Source organism: Erpetoichthys calabaricus, chromosome 1 (assembly GCF_900747795.2).
Source record: "Erpetoichthys calabaricus chromosome 1, fErpCal1.3, whole genome shotgun sequence".
In the NCBI taxonomy this organism is placed as follows: Eukaryota; Metazoa; Chordata; class Cladistia; order Polypteriformes; family Polypteridae; genus Erpetoichthys; species Erpetoichthys calabaricus.
Window position 1 is genome coordinate 96,509,404 of NC_041394.2, and position 20,220 is coordinate 96,529,623.

The 20,220-nt window shown below is 33.3% G+C and overlaps 1 protein-coding gene across 2 annotated transcripts in view; it reads left to right on the forward strand.

Annotated features, from left to right (window-relative positions):
• Positions 1–20,220, forward strand: part of mta2 (metastasis associated 1 family, member 2) — a 65,063-nt gene that overhangs the window by 33,604 nt on the left and 11,239 nt on the right. Inside the window, exons 6-17 of one of the 2 annotated variants that reach the window (XM_028803825.2) lie at positions 1,543–1,660; positions 7,193–7,295; positions 8,173–8,272; positions 8,621–8,809; positions 9,738–9,812; positions 10,564–10,622; positions 11,530–11,630; positions 11,768–11,907; positions 12,029–12,257; positions 12,380–12,469; positions 13,404–13,522; positions 16,817–16,962. In XM_028803825.2, the coding sequence (XP_028659658.1) occupies positions 1,543–1,660; positions 7,193–7,295; positions 8,173–8,272; positions 8,621–8,809; positions 9,738–9,812; positions 10,564–10,622; positions 11,530–11,630; positions 11,768–11,907; positions 12,029–12,257; positions 12,380–12,469; positions 13,404–13,522; positions 16,817–16,962 (1,469 nt within the window). The remainder of the gene's footprint in view (positions 1–1,542; positions 1,661–7,192; positions 7,296–8,172; positions 8,273–8,620; positions 8,810–9,737; positions 9,813–10,563; positions 10,623–11,529; positions 11,631–11,767; positions 11,908–12,028; positions 12,258–12,379; positions 12,470–13,403; positions 13,523–16,816; positions 16,963–20,220) is intronic. The other variant, XM_028803833.2, reaches the window with a different exon arrangement.

Here is a 20,220-nt window from a genome sequence, read left to right on the forward strand (position 1 = left end):
TACATGGTCAAGTAATCTGACCCAAATTCCCAGTGATAACTATATAATCTGAGCTACTAACATGGAGAGATCAGCAACTGCATTTATCAAGATTACATACTTTGGGTAGAAATCATGTAATCTGATACTGAACATCAAGTCAAATGTTCTCAGTCATTTTACTTCAGAAGTAATTGCTTCTTGATCGCTCATATTGCAAGAGACTTGGCTGATACTTATTTGTCACCAACAGGAAATTCAAAATATTGATTATTTTTGTGACACGTTAATTTTTATGATTTGCTTTCATTATGCTGATGTTTTTTTGACAACACTAATGAAGTATTTGATACTGACAAATGCTAAATGTATATACTTTAACATATCCTCATTTCATCGTTAAAATAAATAACTAAGGTTTGTGCAACACTTTCCAATCAAACTCTAAATTGTTTTTAACTAATTTCACTTTCTTAGCTCGTTTAGTAGGGTCTGGCTTATAATAAATAACCCTGTATATTCTAGCCAGAATCAGGCTCAAGGCAGAAATCCATCCAGCATAGCTTTGAGAAACTTTGTACATTGTCAGTTAACAATTACAAGAGACAAAAATTAACAAAGCATTTGGGCTTGGACATGCTGCTCTGAGAAATTGGAGAATGAACTTCATGTCTGGTCCTTATCCACTCAGCTCTGATTATTACTTACATTAGCAACAGAGAGATTCGTGGAAAGATGATTTTGCATTGATAAAACACCTTTAAACCAGTGTTAGGTTTCACATTACAAGTTTTTAATTTTACCTGTGAATGATTCTTCTCTTTTAAAGATAATTCTTTGTTTAGTCTATAAAGATAATTTGTACCACCTAGCTACACCAAAATAAAATTCTCCTCAACGTTTTGAAATCCTCTGTAAAAGACTGAAAAAAAAAAAAAAAAATCAGGATGACGAAAAATAAAAGCTGTAACTGATTCTAGAAATGTTACATCCTAGATTACATTGATAGTATATGAGATATGTGTTAGAAAATGCTCACAAATATTGCATACTGAGTAAAACTTGTCAGCTAAAAATTCAGGGAGATTTGTAGGAGCTAGCCAACTTTGACTTGATTAAGCAAAGATTTCTAACTTCTTGATGCAAAAAATTTATACATTTATCAACTTTCATACTTTGTTCTAAATTATGCGTCTGTAAATGTATAAAAGTTTTTAAAGGTATGAGAAAACAAACGTATACAGTGTATCATCCGATTCTAATATTGCTCTTTTTCACAATGTAGATTTTTTTTATTTATCTGAACAGAGTTCCATAGAACAATGGTTACCTGCAAATGGATGTTTTTGTTTAAAATGGCTTATGGAAGCAACTAAAATTTCAAGGCATGTTCACATATAGCATATTAGCTTTTTCCATGCAAGTTATTTCTTCTTGAATATTTTGCCATGGTCAAAAAGTTGACTGAATTGCTTTGATTAGTGTGTCATTTTTGTTAGTTTAATCTGCCCATAGATGTTGCTTTGGCAAAATTGTATTTGTATTTCTTTTCCTTGCTTTTAGGACTGCTTTTTCTACTCCCTTGTGTTTGACCCAGTACAGAAGACTTTGCTTGCAGATCAGGGTGAAATTAGAGTTGGTTCAAAATACCAAGCTGATATTCCCGACAAGTTGGCCGATGGTAAGGAGAAATGTGGACTTTCTGCCTTTATTTGTATCTCTATATAGTAATCTGGTAGTCTGTATCATGTAATCAGTGGTAATAGAAATGACTGATAATATTGCTCTAGACTTCTTTAACCAAATAAGTGCATAGTAAAAACAATTGTGAAGAGTTATAGAGATGGGATGTTAAAGTAATAAAAAAAAATGCTAGGGAGCACAAATACTGATGCATGTCTTATTGAAATTGCAACCTGGATAAAGGATCACTGTCTGCATGTTAACTTGGCACTTGATGCATGGTATTAATTCTCAATCTAGACTCTTCATGTGTATCCCCTAGCTGGTAAATTGAGCTGCCCATTTCCATTCTGAATTCTGACTCCCTAAATGTGCTTCGTTTGAAGATTCTCTTATTTGGTGAATTTTTGTCTAATGGATATTGGATGTTATGTTTTACTGTGTAGGAATTACAACTAGCTTGTGTTTTTGATCAGAGCTTTTCTCCTGTGATGTTGAATTTTGTCACCTTGTCCTGTAACACTTGTCCCAAAACAGTTGCCCAGGCTGATATTATTTGATTATGTTGACCACTTTTGCAAGTTGCTTTGGATAAAAGTGTCTGTTTAGCAAATAAATGCAAATGTAAGGTATTTGCATGCATACTGAACTCCATAATTGCTACCATTCCAGTATGAGTTCTAATTCACATTTTTCAGCCAAATCCTTGTCCATTTTGGTGTTTCATTTTGCATAATTTGAGAACGTTTGGCTGTTTTTAAAGCAACAAGAAACCATAATGACTAAAATGAAAGCATTTATGCAAGAGAACATTTTAATAAATCATTTATAATTAACCTTTGGATATTCTATTAATTTATGTCAAAACATTTTTCAAATATGTTAAATCAAAGGGATAATAGTAACAAAAAGTAAACATAAATTGACATGATTTTGTATTTAGGCTTGACCCTTTTCTAACCTATTTGATCACATTCAGACTATGCAGATCTGCAGCATTAATTGGGCTGTAAAATGTTGATTTCCAGCCAGTCTGGAGCCCTGATATGAACTCATAGTTGCACTTGCCATTTGAAAGTGAAGAATTTGGGCTCTCAGACATTCTTCATGCATCTAGCTTCTTGACAGTGTTGGTAATGTGTTTTTTGGGGTCATTGGCCAGTACTGTATGCAGCAAATCAATCAGCCTGGAGATTTTCTTTTTCCTTTTTCTGTTTTTTATTTATACTTACAATGTCATTCTATAATCATTAGTTGCATCATAAATAAAGATAGTTCTGGAGTAGTCAATGCATAGTCAAGCACTATGTAATATATGATTGGATTAAGTTTGGTTCTATTTTTTTGATGCATTGAGCTTGATGGCTCCCTAATAAATGTTCTGCTTTAAGTCATCTCGTCCATAAGAACCTTTTTTTTTTTTTCCCCGATGGGTTATTTTTTCCTCATTTGTTTCCATCCATCCAATCATTGTCTGTAGTTTCAATGTTTAGGTCATGGAGAGCTGGAGCCTATCCCCAGCACCTAAGGCACCCCCACTATATGTGGGTAAGTGAGGTCTACTTACTTCAAAAGGCTAATTCAAAATTATTTCTAACATTTTTTAGTTTGCCTGTTTATACATCAAAATAACTAATGCATTTACTTTTAACTTGATTTTGAGATACATTCTTTGTTCTTACTTTTTAATTGAATTGTTTGAGAAATCTCTTCCGTTAACTATAATTGCATTTCGAAGTTCATACAGGTTACGTAACTAATTTTCCCATGTAACAAGAATTTAATGCATAATGTAGCATACATTGCAAAAAAACATTGTTTAGTAAATCAGACATTGTAGCACTTCTTAATTTTTTATCCTTGATGATATTATGTTTAAATAAAAATAAAATCATATGTGGGGAAAAAAAATCACTCCTCCTCTGGCACCTAAACTGATTTGCAGTGAAATTTGACTTGATTGAAGAAAAAACAGAGAGGAGAAAACATGTTGCTAAAATACAGAAAAGGTTACCATCTGCCTCACTACAATTCCAACCCCACTGGCACACTCATCTTATTGAATGGAAGCCTTTTCTTTCAGCAGAAAGTCATCCAGAAATATGCAAGTGCTACATTTTTTGGAGATATGGCTTCAGAAAATAATTAAGAGGAAAATGGGGTGTATGTCTAGATACTGTATATCTTCTTTAAAAATGTTCTTTCATTTTAAAGCTTACCACTTTTCATTTTTTGCTTGTGATGATCAATATAGCCTGTGTAAGTTTAAGTCAGTGAGACAGATGCACAACAAAAGTATTACCCTTAACTCCTGTTAGTATGGTACTTGGAAGTCTGTGACCATACAACAAGTGAAAAAGCCAGTGTCTTTCTAGCATATTCATAATAAGCAATGAAAAAACTAAAGGTCTGTATCTTATGTGTGGATAGATTACCTCATGACAAAAGGTTATTCTGTGTATTGCAGAGTAATCCTTTGAGACTTAAGTGGAAACTGTAATGTTGAGGCTTTGGTGTATTAATATGTCTTAATATGCAGTAATGAAGTTTTAGTGGTACTTGTGACTAATGTGTGTTGTACTTTTTTAAAAGAGAATTTAGTCTTTGTAACCTGTTTTTAACCCAGTCTAATGGAGTCAGATGAAAGGTTATGTGTCCTCCTTTGTATCGCTGCTTAATTCAAAGTGCATTCCATCACTTCCATGCAAAGCATTAACAGCACAGAAACAATTAACCTCCTTAACGTTAGACCTGAGTGTTACTCGGGCTGCGAAAACCGTGCTAAAAGCATTAGTCCATGTCCATAACCTGTGGACTACCTGTATTAAATAGGCCTGCACAATATTGAAAAAAACTGACATTGCAATATTTTTTCTGTAATATGTTTTGCAACATGGAAATGTAATGTATAATATATAATACTTTTCACCAGGTGACCTGAATAGTCCAAATGTTTTACATTTTTTTGTAATTAGTATTGCTATAGATTTGCCAGTATGCAGGAAAAAGTCATACTGCAGTGAAGAGTAAAAAGCCAAAGTGCTGGTACTGTGTACCAGTGAATACTGGCCGAATTCAAGCAATTAAGAAAATTGAATTACATGTGGTCATGTTAACATTTAGCCGTCCCCATCATGTTTTTTGAACTAATAACTTTACATTGATTTATTTAACTCATTTGTGCAAAATAAAGTATTGGACTTTATGCATGTGATTGTGGGTAAGCCAATAAAAACAAAAACAGCATAAAGAACCAAAACAAGTCTAAGTTTTGTGATCTCACAATTTTATTAATGTTTTTACATTTCTCCAAAGATGTGCAGGATAGCTTAACTGTTGGCCATGTTGACCGAGTGTGATAGTGGTCATGAGTGGGTCCTGTGATAGACTAGTGGGCTCTCCTGGACTATTTCCTGCCTCTTCTCCAGTGCAACACAACTGTAGCTCCCTGTGATCATTAGTCAGATTAAGTTGGTTTAATAATGTTTTTTTTTTTCCTTTTTTCATGTGAGACAAGAAAGAGTTCATTTTGACATTGAGAGTTTAAGAAATGTTTAGAAGCAATGCGTTTTGATATACAAGTTTAAAAAAAAAAAAATACTATAGTTGCTAAAGCCTCCTTATATTTTTAAATAATTGTTTTGGCTTTTGAAATGGACAGTTATATTAGATATTATAGGCACTGTATCCATCATAATACATAATTTTTCACTAATGAGATAACTAATGAAATTTTTACCTTTTTTGCAGAGATTTATCTTTTAATGTCCCATCAAATACATTTTATATTTTAAAAGGCTTAACAGTTTCTGCCGTTTTTCAAGTATTAGGTAGACTGTGCTTTTTTGCATAGTATACACTATATTTAATGTATGGTGTGTCACTACCGAGTTCCATGTGAGCATGAAAGTATATCTGTTTGCTTTGTATGCAAAATTTCCCTATATTTTAATACTTAGAAATGTTTAATAAGTTATTGAGAACTAATCAATAAAATAAAACGAGTAAACTGTGAACACACCTATCAAATGCAAAGCGTCCATTCTTCTCATTTAAAAAGTTTTTCAAAAAGAACAACATTATGATATATTACTCAAACAAGTACAGTGGACCCTTGACTTACGAACTCAATTCATTCGCGATGTCTGGTTGTAACCCACGGTGGTTGTAAGTCAAGACTTTTTTTCCCATAAGAAATAATGGAAATGCTCTTAATGTGTTCCGAACCTCCCACAGCAACACTTACTTAACTTTTTTTAATAAAAAAAGGGTTGTATAATGTGCATAATTTACCAAAAACACCAATAATTTTTGTAATGTACTAACCAAAAAGTTATAAAAAGTGCCTAGCCTACCAGAAACAACAATTTCATACTGTACTCACCATTTAAGTTGACATCTTTGGCTTGCAGGAAAGGAGGAGGAGGAGAATGAAATGGAAGGTGGTTATTGTTTGGAAGGGTTTCCTTATACAAATCTTTTCTTTGTAAAATTGTCGAGATGGTGGATTTTGACCTGCTGTACATATTAGTGAGATCGGTCACACGAACGCCACTCTCATATTTCCACACACTTTCATTCTTCCTTTCGATTGTGATAGCTTTCTTTACCTTCGTTACCTTCGCTTCCTTCCTTAGCAATTATCAAAATAAATTATATAAATCACTGCACTGACTGAAATTACGTCCACAAACACATGTATCTGGGCTCCGACTGACGCTTACAGATGCTCTCGGCTGTTTGTTTACAATCGCACAAGCGGATACACGTGACCGCATTCAGGTCGTAACGCAAGATGTTGGTCGTAATTCAAAACAAACATTTTAGTCGTAAAGCAAGTTGTTCGCATGTCAGGCCAGTCGTATATCAAGGGTCGACTGTAATATAACTGGTACAACTGCTTACTTCAAAAGCAAAGTAAAAATCAACTATTGATTTAACCTTCACCCAAAGAAAAAGATTCAGTTTCTTATTTTGCCAGCTACAGTGGTGCAAAGAAGAGATCTTAGGACAAAAAGGGGTTGCTGACTATTGGTGCATGCTTGGCAGAGAACAAAAACAATTTCTCGACATTCTAGCCTGATGACTAAAGTGACATTGTTAAGAAATTTTGAAAGATAAAAGTGCAAACTCTCCCACTATTGTGATCAAGCTTTGACTCCAAATGGAAGGTGAACTGACAAGAAACTTCCAATCAGTTGACTGAAGATATCTGTCTTCGGAAGGGCTTAAAATTTTCCTCAAGAGCATCTGATTTTATAGCGGAAAAGGCTATGATCAGGTTTAGATGTATAAACCACTTATACCATTTCTTACACCTTAAAGGTACTTTGTCCAATTCTAATATCAAAAGTGTGTTACTATGCTTGTTTGTTTGGGGAATGCCTCCATCCCTTTAAAGATAAAGCTGCTGTTCTGTTCCATATTTAAAGTCCGAGGTATGCTCAGTGATAAATGTTTTATTTAGAGGTTTTTAATTGGGAAATTGTGTACTTGAAAGCCTTAATGTGTTTCTTTTTTTCCTCACCAGTAAAACTGGATGAACGGAATCAGCAGAAACTGGAAACAAAAGTATGGGATCCAGACAACCCTCTCTCAGACCGGCAGATAGACCAATTTCTTGTGGTTGCAAGGTGAATGTAAATGAAGAATGACATTCGTAAATAATTAATCAAAAGTTTTTAACAAATCATACAATGCCTTAAAACATTTTCACTTAAAAACATTTTTATTCAAGGCTTCTGTTGCATTGAAATGGGTGCACTTACATAGAACTGTACATAATATTAATGTAAAAGAACAAAACTAAATAATTAAACTTAAATAGTATAAACAGAAAATAAAATTAATTTCCATTTATTTAATGTATTTATGTACTGTACAATATACAGTTTAATTGATGGAATGAACATAACTGTTTAGCAATCCAAAAATGTTTTAATGACTTTCAGCAAACACAATAATTTATTGAAAGTATTTGTTACAGACAGGACCTCCTGAAATGGAAAGAGGAAAATTACAAGTTGAGGGTCAAAAACAATATTTGCATGTGCAGAAATATGATATAAAGGAACAATAACATTTGGTCAGTGATATAAGTAGCCAGTAGTAATTCTTGAAAGGTATCCGACGTGTAAAGTTTTTATATTGTGTGTTATAATGCTTAAATAGAGAGGAATGGAAAATGTAAAAAAAAAACAGGCACCAGGATTTGAAAGATTGAGTAATGAGGAAGCTGTAAATAGAAGTGTTGTGCGAGTTTTGTTTTTTTTTTTGGGTGGGGGCTAAAGACAAATGGAAGTTTCTGTTTATACACATTACACAGCTGGACCCTTTGAAAGTTTTTTTTTTTAATTTTTTGTGGATTTGCATTTTTTACTTGGGGTTAACGGATGTTAAATTATTTGCTATTTAATGATACTTCCTCTCTCTTCAATAACTTGTATTGATTTGTTCAACCAAAACATAATGGAAAAGTCTGAATGATTTACTAATTTCTTTCCTTTACAGAGCAGTTGGTACTTTTGCTCGTGCTCTTGATTGCAGCAGTTCCATTCGACAACCCAGCCTACATATGAGTGCTGCCGCTGCCTCCCGTGATATCACATTGGTAACTAATTTTATCCCTTCAAATTACTAGAATATTGTGCATAAATCATTTTAAACCCAGATTGCATTTCACCTTATAATTAGAAAATGCTTAGCCATATAGAAGCAGAATTATCCCACCTAGCACTGTGGGTCAAGTTAAGTTAAAGACTATTAAAGATCTATAGAGAAGCATGCAGGGCTGATAATGCAACAACTGTTTTACTTGTGTATACATTTTTTACATTACCAAACTGTAAGTTGTTTTCAGATTAATCTGATTCAGTACAGATAGTGCTGTATGCAGTTATTGTCGGTTTGTTGTACTTATTTATTTATTTATTTATTTATTTATCTATTTATTTTAAAGTTCCATGCAATGGATACCCTTCAGAAAAATGGCTATGATCTAGCAAAAGCAATGACAACCTTAGTACCGCAAGGTGGACCTGTTCTGTGTCGAGATGAAATGGAAGAATGGTCTGCCTCAGAGGCCATGTTATTTGAAGAGGCTCTAGAAAAGTATGGCAAGGATTTCAATGATATCAGACAAGACTTTGTAAGTTTATCTGTAATTTGTAGGTTTTATAAATATATAATAGATGTTTTCTACCAAATACAAGAATATTATGAAGATTCAGGAGTATTTGAACAAAATCATTCTTCCCAAATTGGCCTGGCTTTGGTTTGTGTCTATCAGTTGATGACACTGAGGTGGTCTCCAGCACTTTGTGACCTTTTATACCTTGCTTCTTTCCATGCTTCTCACCTGATTAGTTGAAGGAACAGAATAGTTTTCTTTAACACTTTTAAAAAAAAAAAAAAAAAAAAAAACTTCCTCTTGTTAGAATGTAATTTATGTTGATAATGCACAAGTCACTTCTGAAGACTTTTGAAGGTTAAACTTACAGTGTTTTTAATTTACAAGGTATTTCAGTTTTATGACAAGTAAAACATTATTATCCTTAAATGCTTTTTACATCCTGAATGGTCAAATGTTATGTAAATGAAAATGTAAAATATTAATCAAAAGTGACTAATCATAGACAACTTTAGCTATCCATTCATAACGAGCATTTCACTGTGGGTGGCTCGATGTAGATGGCATCTTAGATAAAAGCAGATTCACTCGGCTGTGATGCATTGCTGTTATTTTTTCAGCCTGACAAATAAATCTTTGAAATGAGGGAGATGACACAGATATGACGCAAGAAAACCAAATAACCACAGCTCGAGCATAAAAATGCTACACAGAATGAACTGTAGCTAATATACCTAGATCTGAAGCACTTTGAATTAGGAATTCCACCTGCTACTTCTATGTGCCATCTTGCATCTTTGGCTTCCCACATTGGAGCTGATCCACAGTTGGCATTTGAAAAGGAATATTTGCTATTATAACCAAAAGTTCCTCTTGCTTTTCACTTGGATAAATTAAAATGTATCTGGTCAAATGTCTAATACCTGCACTAACTACTCTTCCGTAGCTTCCTTGGAAGTCTTTGGCCAGCATTGTACAGTTTTACTACATGTGGAAGACTACTGACCGCTACATTCAGCAGGTTTGTTATTGCTCTAAGACAATATTTATATGTTGTTTAATTTATCGTCACTAAGACAACTTCTGAAAAACTAAACATACAATTTTAGTTTTTTATCTATACAAGTTAAGGTGTTTGTGAGATATCCATCTGTAGGGGAGACCTTAGATGAGGTTTTACCAGTTCATTTTCGAAACAAATGTGCTTTTTTGACAAGTTTGGATTTTTCTGTTTTAACAAATGTATTGTGGTGGTTCAATTTGTTCTTAAAATAACTGCAATCTTCATTTTTCACTATGGCAATAGTTGAAAAAAATCCCAGAATTATGTATCTTCTAATGTTTGGAGAGTTTGACATAATGAAAGATTAATAATGTAAAATCCCTCATTGTAACGACAAAAAGCATGATTGGTTTAGTGAATTACTTAAATTAAAATCTAGTTTACTACAGTACTTGTATTATATTTGATGTACGTGCTGCATTATTTAATAAATTGACATATACATGTTTTCAGTTTTCTGTATGGAACCTTCGGGTATGACTGCCTCAGCCACTCTTAACTTTTATAGCTGTAAAATTTTACTAACCTTTGTATAATAGATATATTCCTAACAATGTTTTGAAGAGAAGCCTCATAGCATTACAAAGATGTATGCATTGATTTGTCTCTGTCAGAATTAATAATTTAATAGTACTGATACAGGTATACATACAACAGAGTGTGAAAATAACTATTGCACTAAAAGGTGAATAAAAATAATTTCTTTCAGAAACGACTAAAAGCAGCTGAAGCAGACAGCAAACTGAAGCAGGTCTACATTCCAACATAGTGAGTATTAACCTTCATTCTCGACCTTTTGTAATGAATGGTAGATATATTGTAGAAATGCAAGTTATGTTTGGTTTTTGAGAATTTCGGTTTTGGTTGAATTAATGAAAACATTAATGCTGTAATAATCTTGAAGTTATAAGTCTTCTCTGTACCTAAATATACTCACTATAACAAAAAACGAGATAACAGACTTGTGTCCAAAGTACTAAACTTGTGATATGTTTCTACGTCGTTCACATATGCTCAGTGTGTTGAGAAATATAATACACATTCTTTCAGAACCTGCTTTTCTTAATACAGCACTGTATGCACAGTTTTGGATAACCCTGGACTGATGTAATTTTGGGGCACTGTCACCCCTGTATACTCTCATAGTTAACTTTAGAGTTGCAATTCAATCCAATCCACATGACTTTAGAATGAAGGAAAAAATGGAGCGCTCGGAGAGAACTCGCACAACAATGGTGATAATATACAAATTTCACTTTGATGGTGCTGTGGCCAGTATTTGAATTAAAGCTTTTGAAGCCACAATGTAGCTGCACTAACCTTTACACCATTGTTCACCCTGTAAAAAGGCAAGATAGAAGTAAATAATTATCTTGGTCTGGGGTGTTGCATTTGTTTGACAAAGTCTGCTATTAAGATTGCACCTGCAATAAAATCCACTTTAATCTTGCTTTACTTTAATTTCTCATAAAACTGAAATACTGGTTTCTTAAGGGTTGATTTGCATAAATTGTCTTGTCACAATGCTGTAGTGTCTGAACTTTTTCAGCTGCTAATTCTTACCTAGAAGTATTTAATGAAAAACACGCATAAATTACTTCTTCTGAACAGGGTAAAATTTCAGCCTTTTCAGTTGTCATTGATTTTTTTTTGTTTGTCTTTTTGTTAATTCTAGCACAAAACCAAACCCAAATCAGATTGTGTCAATGGGATCTAAGCCTGGAGTAAATGGTGCAGCTGGTTTTCAGAAAGGGCTCAACTGTGAGAGCTGTCATAGTAAGTACATTCTCCAATTAGATCTTCAGTGTTTAATTTTATTACATTTTCCTAGTTTGTTTTGCCCAAATGTATTGAATTGACGTAGGTCACAAAAAGTACATACTTGGTTTTCTTGTTCTCTAAAATTTTTTTAGCATCACAGTCAGCTCAATGGTATGCTTGGGGACCTCCCAATATGCAGTGTAGACTTTGTGCTTCCTGCTGGATCTATTGGAAGAAGTATGGTGGCCTCAAGACACCTACACAACTTGAAGGTGCAACTCGAACAGGCAATGTATGTACTCCACTTGATTTAATGTTTTTGGAATATGGGGCAAATAACTAAGCCTAAGTTTGTAAATATGTATTTCAAAAGTAATTGTTCATCTTGAACTTTTCTTATACATCTCTTGTAGGAAGCTCCTCTGCGAGGTCACTTGACAAGGCAAGAAGTCCAGGGGCTTTCTCCCTTTGCCAGTAGTGCGGGACGCGCAAAGCTACTGGCCAAAAATAGACAAACGTTCATCTTACAAACCACAAAACTTACTCGTATTGCTAGAAGAGTTTGTAGAGATATACTACAGCCACGGCGTGCAGCACGAAGGCCCTACGCACCTATCAACGCAAATACAATCAAGGCTGAATGTATGTAGTTGTGTTAGTAAATGAAGAACAGTTGGTTTATCTTAATGTTGTGTATTTAAATTATTATGCTTATTTAAAATTTATAGACCGTTTTTTTTCTCTGTTTCCTAATTTTACCATAGGTGTGATAAGGCTTCCAAAAGCATCAAAAACACCACTTAAAATCCAGCCTACTGCAAGACCAACTCTATGCACCATTGTAACAGAGTTAGGTAAGGAATAATCTGTTGATGCCAAAAGGACGGCTAATGCTGCAGTGTAGAGTGCGGTATCTCTTAATTTGGGGTTAATTCTTAAGTGAAATTGTAAATCTGTATTAGTGTTATACTTTGTTTTCCTGGTTCTGAACTCTGCCTCTAAATTTAGAAAAATTGCAGGTATATATGGAAGGCTGTACTGTGTGGTGAGAAGTTTGTCTTCATGGGAATCATTAGTATTTTTCAATTTTTTTCTATTCAGTTTGTACATATCAGTCAGTTTAGCACTAAACATTGCTCCAGTAAGAGTTGTGGCAGTTCTACAACTCTTAATACAGAACTTTTTTCTTTCACTAAACCTTTCCTTTTTAGTAATACTTAAAATAGATAATATCAAGGAGCATAAAACAATTATCCATCAGTTTGTTGTCTTCTTAATAACTATGTTTGAGTTTAAGAGCGTTAGAGCCTATCTTGTGAAGAGTTGCAATTCAGACGACAACCCTGATTTTTGCCACTTGTTCCTGTGTAGTGTGATCACGTAACTAAATATGCACATATTTTGTTGGATATACCTGTAGAAAAGCACACACAAACACAGTGAGAACATACAGACGCCACTACGGTGCCCCAAGTGCTATTCTAGTCTTTCAGCATGCCACAAAAATGGACTCGTTTGAAGTTAAAATTCATGACTAATGATCAAGTTTACAAAATGTCATGTCAGAAATATCTTTAATTGTAAGCTTATCCAGAATCCTAAATCTAAAGTCAGAAACTGAAATTATTACCTACTCCTGATGGCTGCCAAAGTACTCTTGATTTATGTCAACCTTCAACTTAGATTAAAGTGATGCAGTGACTGTTCAGAAATGCTTAAATGAAATTTAACATCCACATTTTTTAGGTTAAATGTTAATGCAGTTGTGAATGTTATTTCTCTTTTAAGCTGTACAGGCACCTCTGAAGCTGAAAGCACCTAGGGGAACTCCAACGCCAATTAACCGTAACCAGCTAAACCAGAGTCGGGGCTCTGCCAATCTTTTAGGGAAACGGCCATTTGAAAATGTAAGTCTTAAGCTCCCATTTTCATCTAACTAAGTATTAGTTTCTTTTGTGGGGTGTTTAAATGGCTCATACAGCTTTTTTTTTTTTTTTTTTTTTTTTTGATGAATGGAAACCGGTAAAGTATAGACATCTTGCTGCTGAGGTAATAAATATCCTATGAGTTATGCAAAATATTTATGGAAATATAATACTTATAAGTTCCGTTTTAACAAATTTTATGCAAAATATTTATGGAAATATAATACTTATAAATTCCGTTTTAACAAATTGCAGAAAGGCTCTGTAATAAATACTTTTTTTCCTTGCAGAAGGCTTTGTACGATATTTTATAGCTATATCAGAATACTTTATAGTCTTTCATGGAAACCTAGTTGTATTCCAAATTCTACTTGTACTACTTGTCTCTGATGTGTGATTTTTATGTGTTATAAACTTTCAAGTTGAAATATTAAAAGTCTGCGATGATCATAAAACAGTTCCTGGAATTTGTCTCTGATAGGGAAAACACCCCGTACAGTATCCCCATCTTTTATTTATTACTGCATGTATTTATTGTATGATATATATAAAACATTTAGAATGCATTGTAATCTTTTATATGACTTTTTTGCTCAATCGTAGGGAATTTTCCCATTTTTTTGCATCTGCTTATGAGTATGCAGCATGGGAGCCTGCAATGGACTGGCACATTGTCCAGTGCAGTTTCCTGCTTTGCTGCATTTGCTCAGCTGGAAAAGGCTTCGGTCTCCCCACCACCCCTGAACTGGGTTAAACGCATTTAAAAATGTTATGTTATCAAAAGATTTTAAAGACACGAGGTCATCAGTGTGTTTTTGTTTTTATATATAAAATAGTTGAGTTTCAGTACCATGACCTCAGACCAAGTGTGGAGTGGGTAGACTGGAGGAATAAACTGAACATAGATTTTAGATGTATCAATGGTCCTGTTATAGAAATTTATGATCTGTTTAAAAGCTTTGTTTGAATGAGATACTGGTGTTTAATTTGTGATAGAATGATGCCACTGTCAATTTTAGCACTTAAACATTATAGATTACTGTGTATTATAATAATTTTATAAATTGTCTATGTAGGTATGTATATTGTAATTGCTTTAATGTAGTCCTGTTATAGCAATATGATGTGTCTGCGTTGAAAGCAATGTTAGATGAAGCTAAGTTCAATTTTCCTTAAATTGATTTCATATTGTAATTTTCTTTTTAATACATTATTTCTTACTTTTATGGCTTTATATGTGATATAAAAGTAATGCTAAATCTCTCAGGAAGTAATGTTATTGTGTTAAAATTTGTGGGGTCAGATAGAAATCTCAATCTTGAAATGTCACTGAGAAATAAAAACTTGCTTTAATATATTTTAAAATATGTACAAATATTACTTTCACAATTTTTCTTTAAGCAGGGTTAAAACCTTTCAGTGCATTTTGCCTCTGTAGGTTTTGGTAACTGTTATACTAAGGCAGTTGAGTAATTGCTCACTTGCAGTGCTAATTCCATTTAGAACATGCCTTAAAATAGTTAAAATGTGCCTACTGAGGCTTTTCCTTTCCTGGTAGATCCTCTTAGGTCATAGCTACCTTTCTCCTAGCATATCCTTTTTCCCCCTTTCTTCCATTCCTTGACTCCTGTTAAGGTTGTATGATGGGGTGCACATTCTGAAATTATGGCTTCAGTTACTTATATTCTGTACAATTCTGTTCACGTTTCTATTAGAAATATTCAATAAATAATTGATCACTTGAAATGGTTAGTACTGAGGGGTGCTTAGACAGGCTTGTTCCTGGATTGTGTGCCAGTGATGTACATAGTCAGCTCTTTGATCTCTGATGTTTTTGGGCTTTTATCAAGTGGGTTAGAACCCTTGAACATACAGTATTCATAATTCAAATAAGTGAATTGGGTTAATTCAGAGTTGTTCTTTTAGAGAAATAGAAGAGTTTATTAAAAATGTGTATTTGGCAAAACTAGCATTTGCAAGTACAACAAAAAGTTCTTTCAAATAAACACTAGATTGTTAAATTCAAGATTTTTTTTTTTTTTTTTCAGTATAATTAACTTTTTGTTTGGAAAATGACACAAGGTGTGTGGCAATACATTGTTGATGTTGCCTTTGCTTTTCCTTTGATTTAAGTTTATTTCCTTCACTTCCTCTAGCATCTTTTTCTTGTTTTTCAGTGGTATTAGATTAAAAACTTGAAAGAAATAATAAATGCAAAAAAAGTTACAAAAGGTGGAATAAATTACACACAAAAAAGTGTTAACACTTAATCATTGTCAAGAAAATGAAAGAAAGTTGATTTACTTGCTTCTGTTTGCAGTAATATTTAATATTGATGGCAAAATTTTCTCTCCGCTTATTTGCATTTTTAAGGCCAAATAGTTTTTTTCGTTTAAGAGGTCTTTTTATAAAAGCCTGATTTTTTTTTTTTTTAAATAATTCACTATCAAAAGAAATTGTAGCTGAGATCAATATGCATTGATGGCATCCCTAAGTAGGATTTAAAACCTTAATGCTTCACGAAGGCTATTAATGCTGTATATAGAAAAGTATATGATTTAATTGTCTGCTTAAATCATTCATGTGGCAATCCCTTCTTTCTGTTTGCATTGTTTCTGATTTGGACTGTACAATTATATTTAAAGGATTTTACTTTTGAAATTTTAATTCTTCAGCATTTGATTTAGTTTATAGGTATTTTTGGATAAGTAAGCTAAGCAACATATTTGCTTATTAATCACTCTTGGATATCCTCATTATACTTATGTAAGGATTAAATATTACAATTTGTATTGAAAGTGATATTTTGTGAATATAATTACTTAAATTGTAATTTTTAATACTAATTTTCCAATAATGAATCTTCAAGAAAAAAGCTACCCTAAAAATCCACATTTGGTCAGAGGTTCTGTATGGTGTATTATATTGGGGGGGGGGGGGTATTTGTGAAAGTAAATTTAATTTTGTCATTATAGAGTTTTCTCACAATAAATTTTAGGTATCTGATCAATTTTTGCCAAATTTTCTAGGCTTGATTGTATATTCATTCTTTCTTTGCATACTTTTAAGCACTTGTTTAGTTGGTCTGTGAGAGACCTCATATAACCATTCAGAACTGATTTTGTGCAGCTGCTTCCTACACACTTATATCCTCTATAATGTAGGTCTTTTGCTTTGAATATTCATTAAGCTCTGCATGTATGTAGGATACATAAACATAAAAGCAGATTAGAAATAACAAATGAGTCATTATGGCTATATTTTGGTTGGTTTCAGGTGGGAGGTGGGCTCCAATATTCAGCCAATGGCAGGCTGTTCACTTCTGGAATGAGGACTACATCACAATCTGTAATTAAAAGGCAAAAGGTGAACCCAAGTGACGCACCCAACCCCGTGGTCTTCGTTGCAACAAAAGATACCAGGTAAATATCTGAGTATCTTTCCTAGCCAGCTTTAGACAGGTGCTAGGTCTGTCTTCTTTCTAACAAATCAACTTTTTTGTTTTTTGCTGATGACATCAGTTTAGTATATTTTCACAAAAGATTTTTTGAGACTTTTATTCTATTTATGTATTGTTCCTTTTAGTTCAGCTGTACAAAATACATTGGGTGTAGTATTGTTCTCTCTGAAGATTTTTGTAAGATGAATTTTAAGACTACTGTGTGAGTGCATTTACATGTAATTACCTTTGGATAGCTGATGGACAGTTTAACAAAATTATAAAAGGTGTGAGGTGTTTGGTGTAAGATTATTCACTTTTGCAAGTTCTTGTAGAGACTCTTCTGGTAGACAGCAAGCAAATACCACTCTTCTATTAAAATAAATTAGTCAAAATAGTTTGGATGGTCCTCCTTTTAGGCTTTACCCTGATACTGCATTTAGCAAAAAGATTAGCACCTTCTGAAAGGCTCAGCTGACCTCATTATAGGTGTGTTTGCTGTATCAATACACTTCAATTCTTATTAAAAAATATGGAATCTGCTGATTCCAGTAACAAGTCATGTTAGTCTAGTGTATCACTGCAGAGAAATCTGTACAATCTGTTATTAGCCTTTTGTTAATGATCACCAGTTTTACTTTGGCTTTCTTGATTTTAGGTCAGCCTTGTGTATCAAGATATTTCCAATTAAATGTAATATTTGTCCCTTGGCCATATCAGAGATAGGGTTCCTCTATTATGCCTGTTTCACTATTAGGCTTGCAGAACATTTTTTACCAAAAAGATTCAAATTTCACATAAGTTGGACATTCTGAGCTTCTCAAAGATGTCCTACAACCACTACCTTTTGTTGGTAAGGCACTTTCATGCAGAGGCAACCTTTTTGTGTTGCTCAGTGTTTTCAGCAATTAAAATGCCCTTTTTTAATCTATTCAAGAGATGGAATGGAGAAAACTTTTTTTTTTAGCAGTCCAGATACAAGTAAGACATTTGGAAAATGACCCCAGGTAATACCAGAGTCTCTTAAGCCAGTTGGCTGTTGTTAATATGTCACCTCTATGTTTTGCAATTTATTGTTAGCAATTTCTTTGCATTTCATTACAAAGTCTGCTGCAAGAGAACTTTCACAATGTCAGGAGACATAGAAATGATTTTAAATCAAAGCATTCTTTTTGTCAGTGTTGTTTCCTTGACAGTGACTGTAGTCCATAATGCAGGTGATGTGTGTGCCATATATATTCGTGAGGTTAAGCCTAGATGTTTAGGTTCCAAATAGCCCCCAAAAATTTTGTTTGGCTTTCCGCAGGCCAAAGCTCAATTTATTATTTTAATGTTGTTAATTTTAAGCATATGAAATACCTAAATTTGTTAATTACTTAGCGGAAGAATTGTCATTTATTATGCACCCTGCTTTTATTATAGATAAATTAATCCAACAGTCAGAAAAGTGGTCGCATGTAAAAATTACCTTATGTACCTTATCAGAGACTAGACAGCAGTGCTGGCACATGGGGTGAAGTGAGAAGGCCATCAACTTAGACACTTTAGTCAGGGATGCATTTTCATTTAACTTTTTTTTTTTTTTTTTTTACATCACAAAATAAATATCTTAATTTTAAAAGTTTCAAATCTGGCATAATGTACTTCACTGCACCTCGGCACAATAAGGGTGCCCGAGAATCAAAATGGCGCATGTGCATTTCAAAGGCACAGCCCATGGTATTGTCACTGATTTTCCTGATATCTGTCCTGAATATGCTAAATTGTTTTTTTTGTTTTTTTTTTTTTTTTTTTTTTTTAATTAATCTTCAGAGAGATTCAACCTTAAACATGAAAACAGCTACATACTGACTTCAAATTCTTTACAGCCTGTGTGTAAATTGACCAGCAGGCGATGGCCAGTGCTTAAATATGCTTTCAATGGAGTAATAACTGCCAAATGTTTTTCTCAGAAAATTGCACATTTGAAGTATAACATTTCATAAAACACAACTTTTTTTGTAATTCACATTTCTGTAAAAAGTACTGAATTTGTGCAAGTAAAAACAAATTATATTAAACTGATGTAGTAATACACATAACTAATATCATTGAGCACTTCGTTATTTAACCTTCCAATATGCAAGGTGGCTTACAGTAAATGCTTATAGGACCATTAATTTTTTTTTTTTATTTGCAGACCCATAAACTGTAACCATGTAAATTATATTTAAACCCTTCAACTAAACTGTCTAGCCTAATATTCAATGAAATTGAAATCTGATTATTACTTGTATTAACAAATAACACAATGTTATTATCCAATGAATGCACAATGTCAGTTTTTCTGGCTATGGAGAACTTTTTTTTTTTTTTTTTTTAGCATGGCAGGACCAGAAGCAAATGTAAAGAGTACAATCATCAAAGCAATGGTGGTACTGAAAAAACAGAGTACAGGGTTTGCAGAGTTTTACTGTTAGTATATTGGAGTGATGCTTATACTTAGAATTAAATCCGTCTTTAGCAGTGCATATGAAGTCTACATATGCAGTCCTGTTGAATTTGACTTTGCCAATTCTGTGTCTTCTACACTATTTTGAGGGTAATTATATTGATTATTATTGCTGGATTTTTATCTACACTAGGGGACTCCGGCCACTGCTCACTTAGCTCACCCACCCCTGGGTTTGGTTAACCAGATACACAATTTAAAGAGATTGTTATTTTCATGGGAGTTGTTACATATGGATTATTTTCACTTTTACTTTAAAACATCAGTTAAAACAATATTTGGAATTAACTTTTTTTCAAGATCTCATTGAATTTTGATTCCATGTTTGGATTAACATTGTGACAACACAACATATAACTGCCCGAAAGTGAATATCGTTTATTTCTTTCTAAAAAATAAACTTACTTTTTGAAATGTTTGTCCCTGTAATTGGTTAATTACCATAGCAAAAGCTATTCTTACGGGAAACTGTAAACATTTTAATACGAATGGCATATCAAGATCTCCTTTGGTGTCTTATTCGCGGAATATGTACTACATTACCTTTCTTGTCGTCTGTTAAAATTTTACATGCGACCAATTTTTAATACAACTAATCTTGTTCCATTGCATAGTCCATCACTCATACATAAATTACGCAATAACATTACGATACATCCTTCTTTCAACAGTAATTTGGCTGGTGGAAGACCGGACGCTGTTAACGCTTGTAAATATTCTATGGAATATTGTAAGTTGATGTTTTCACCT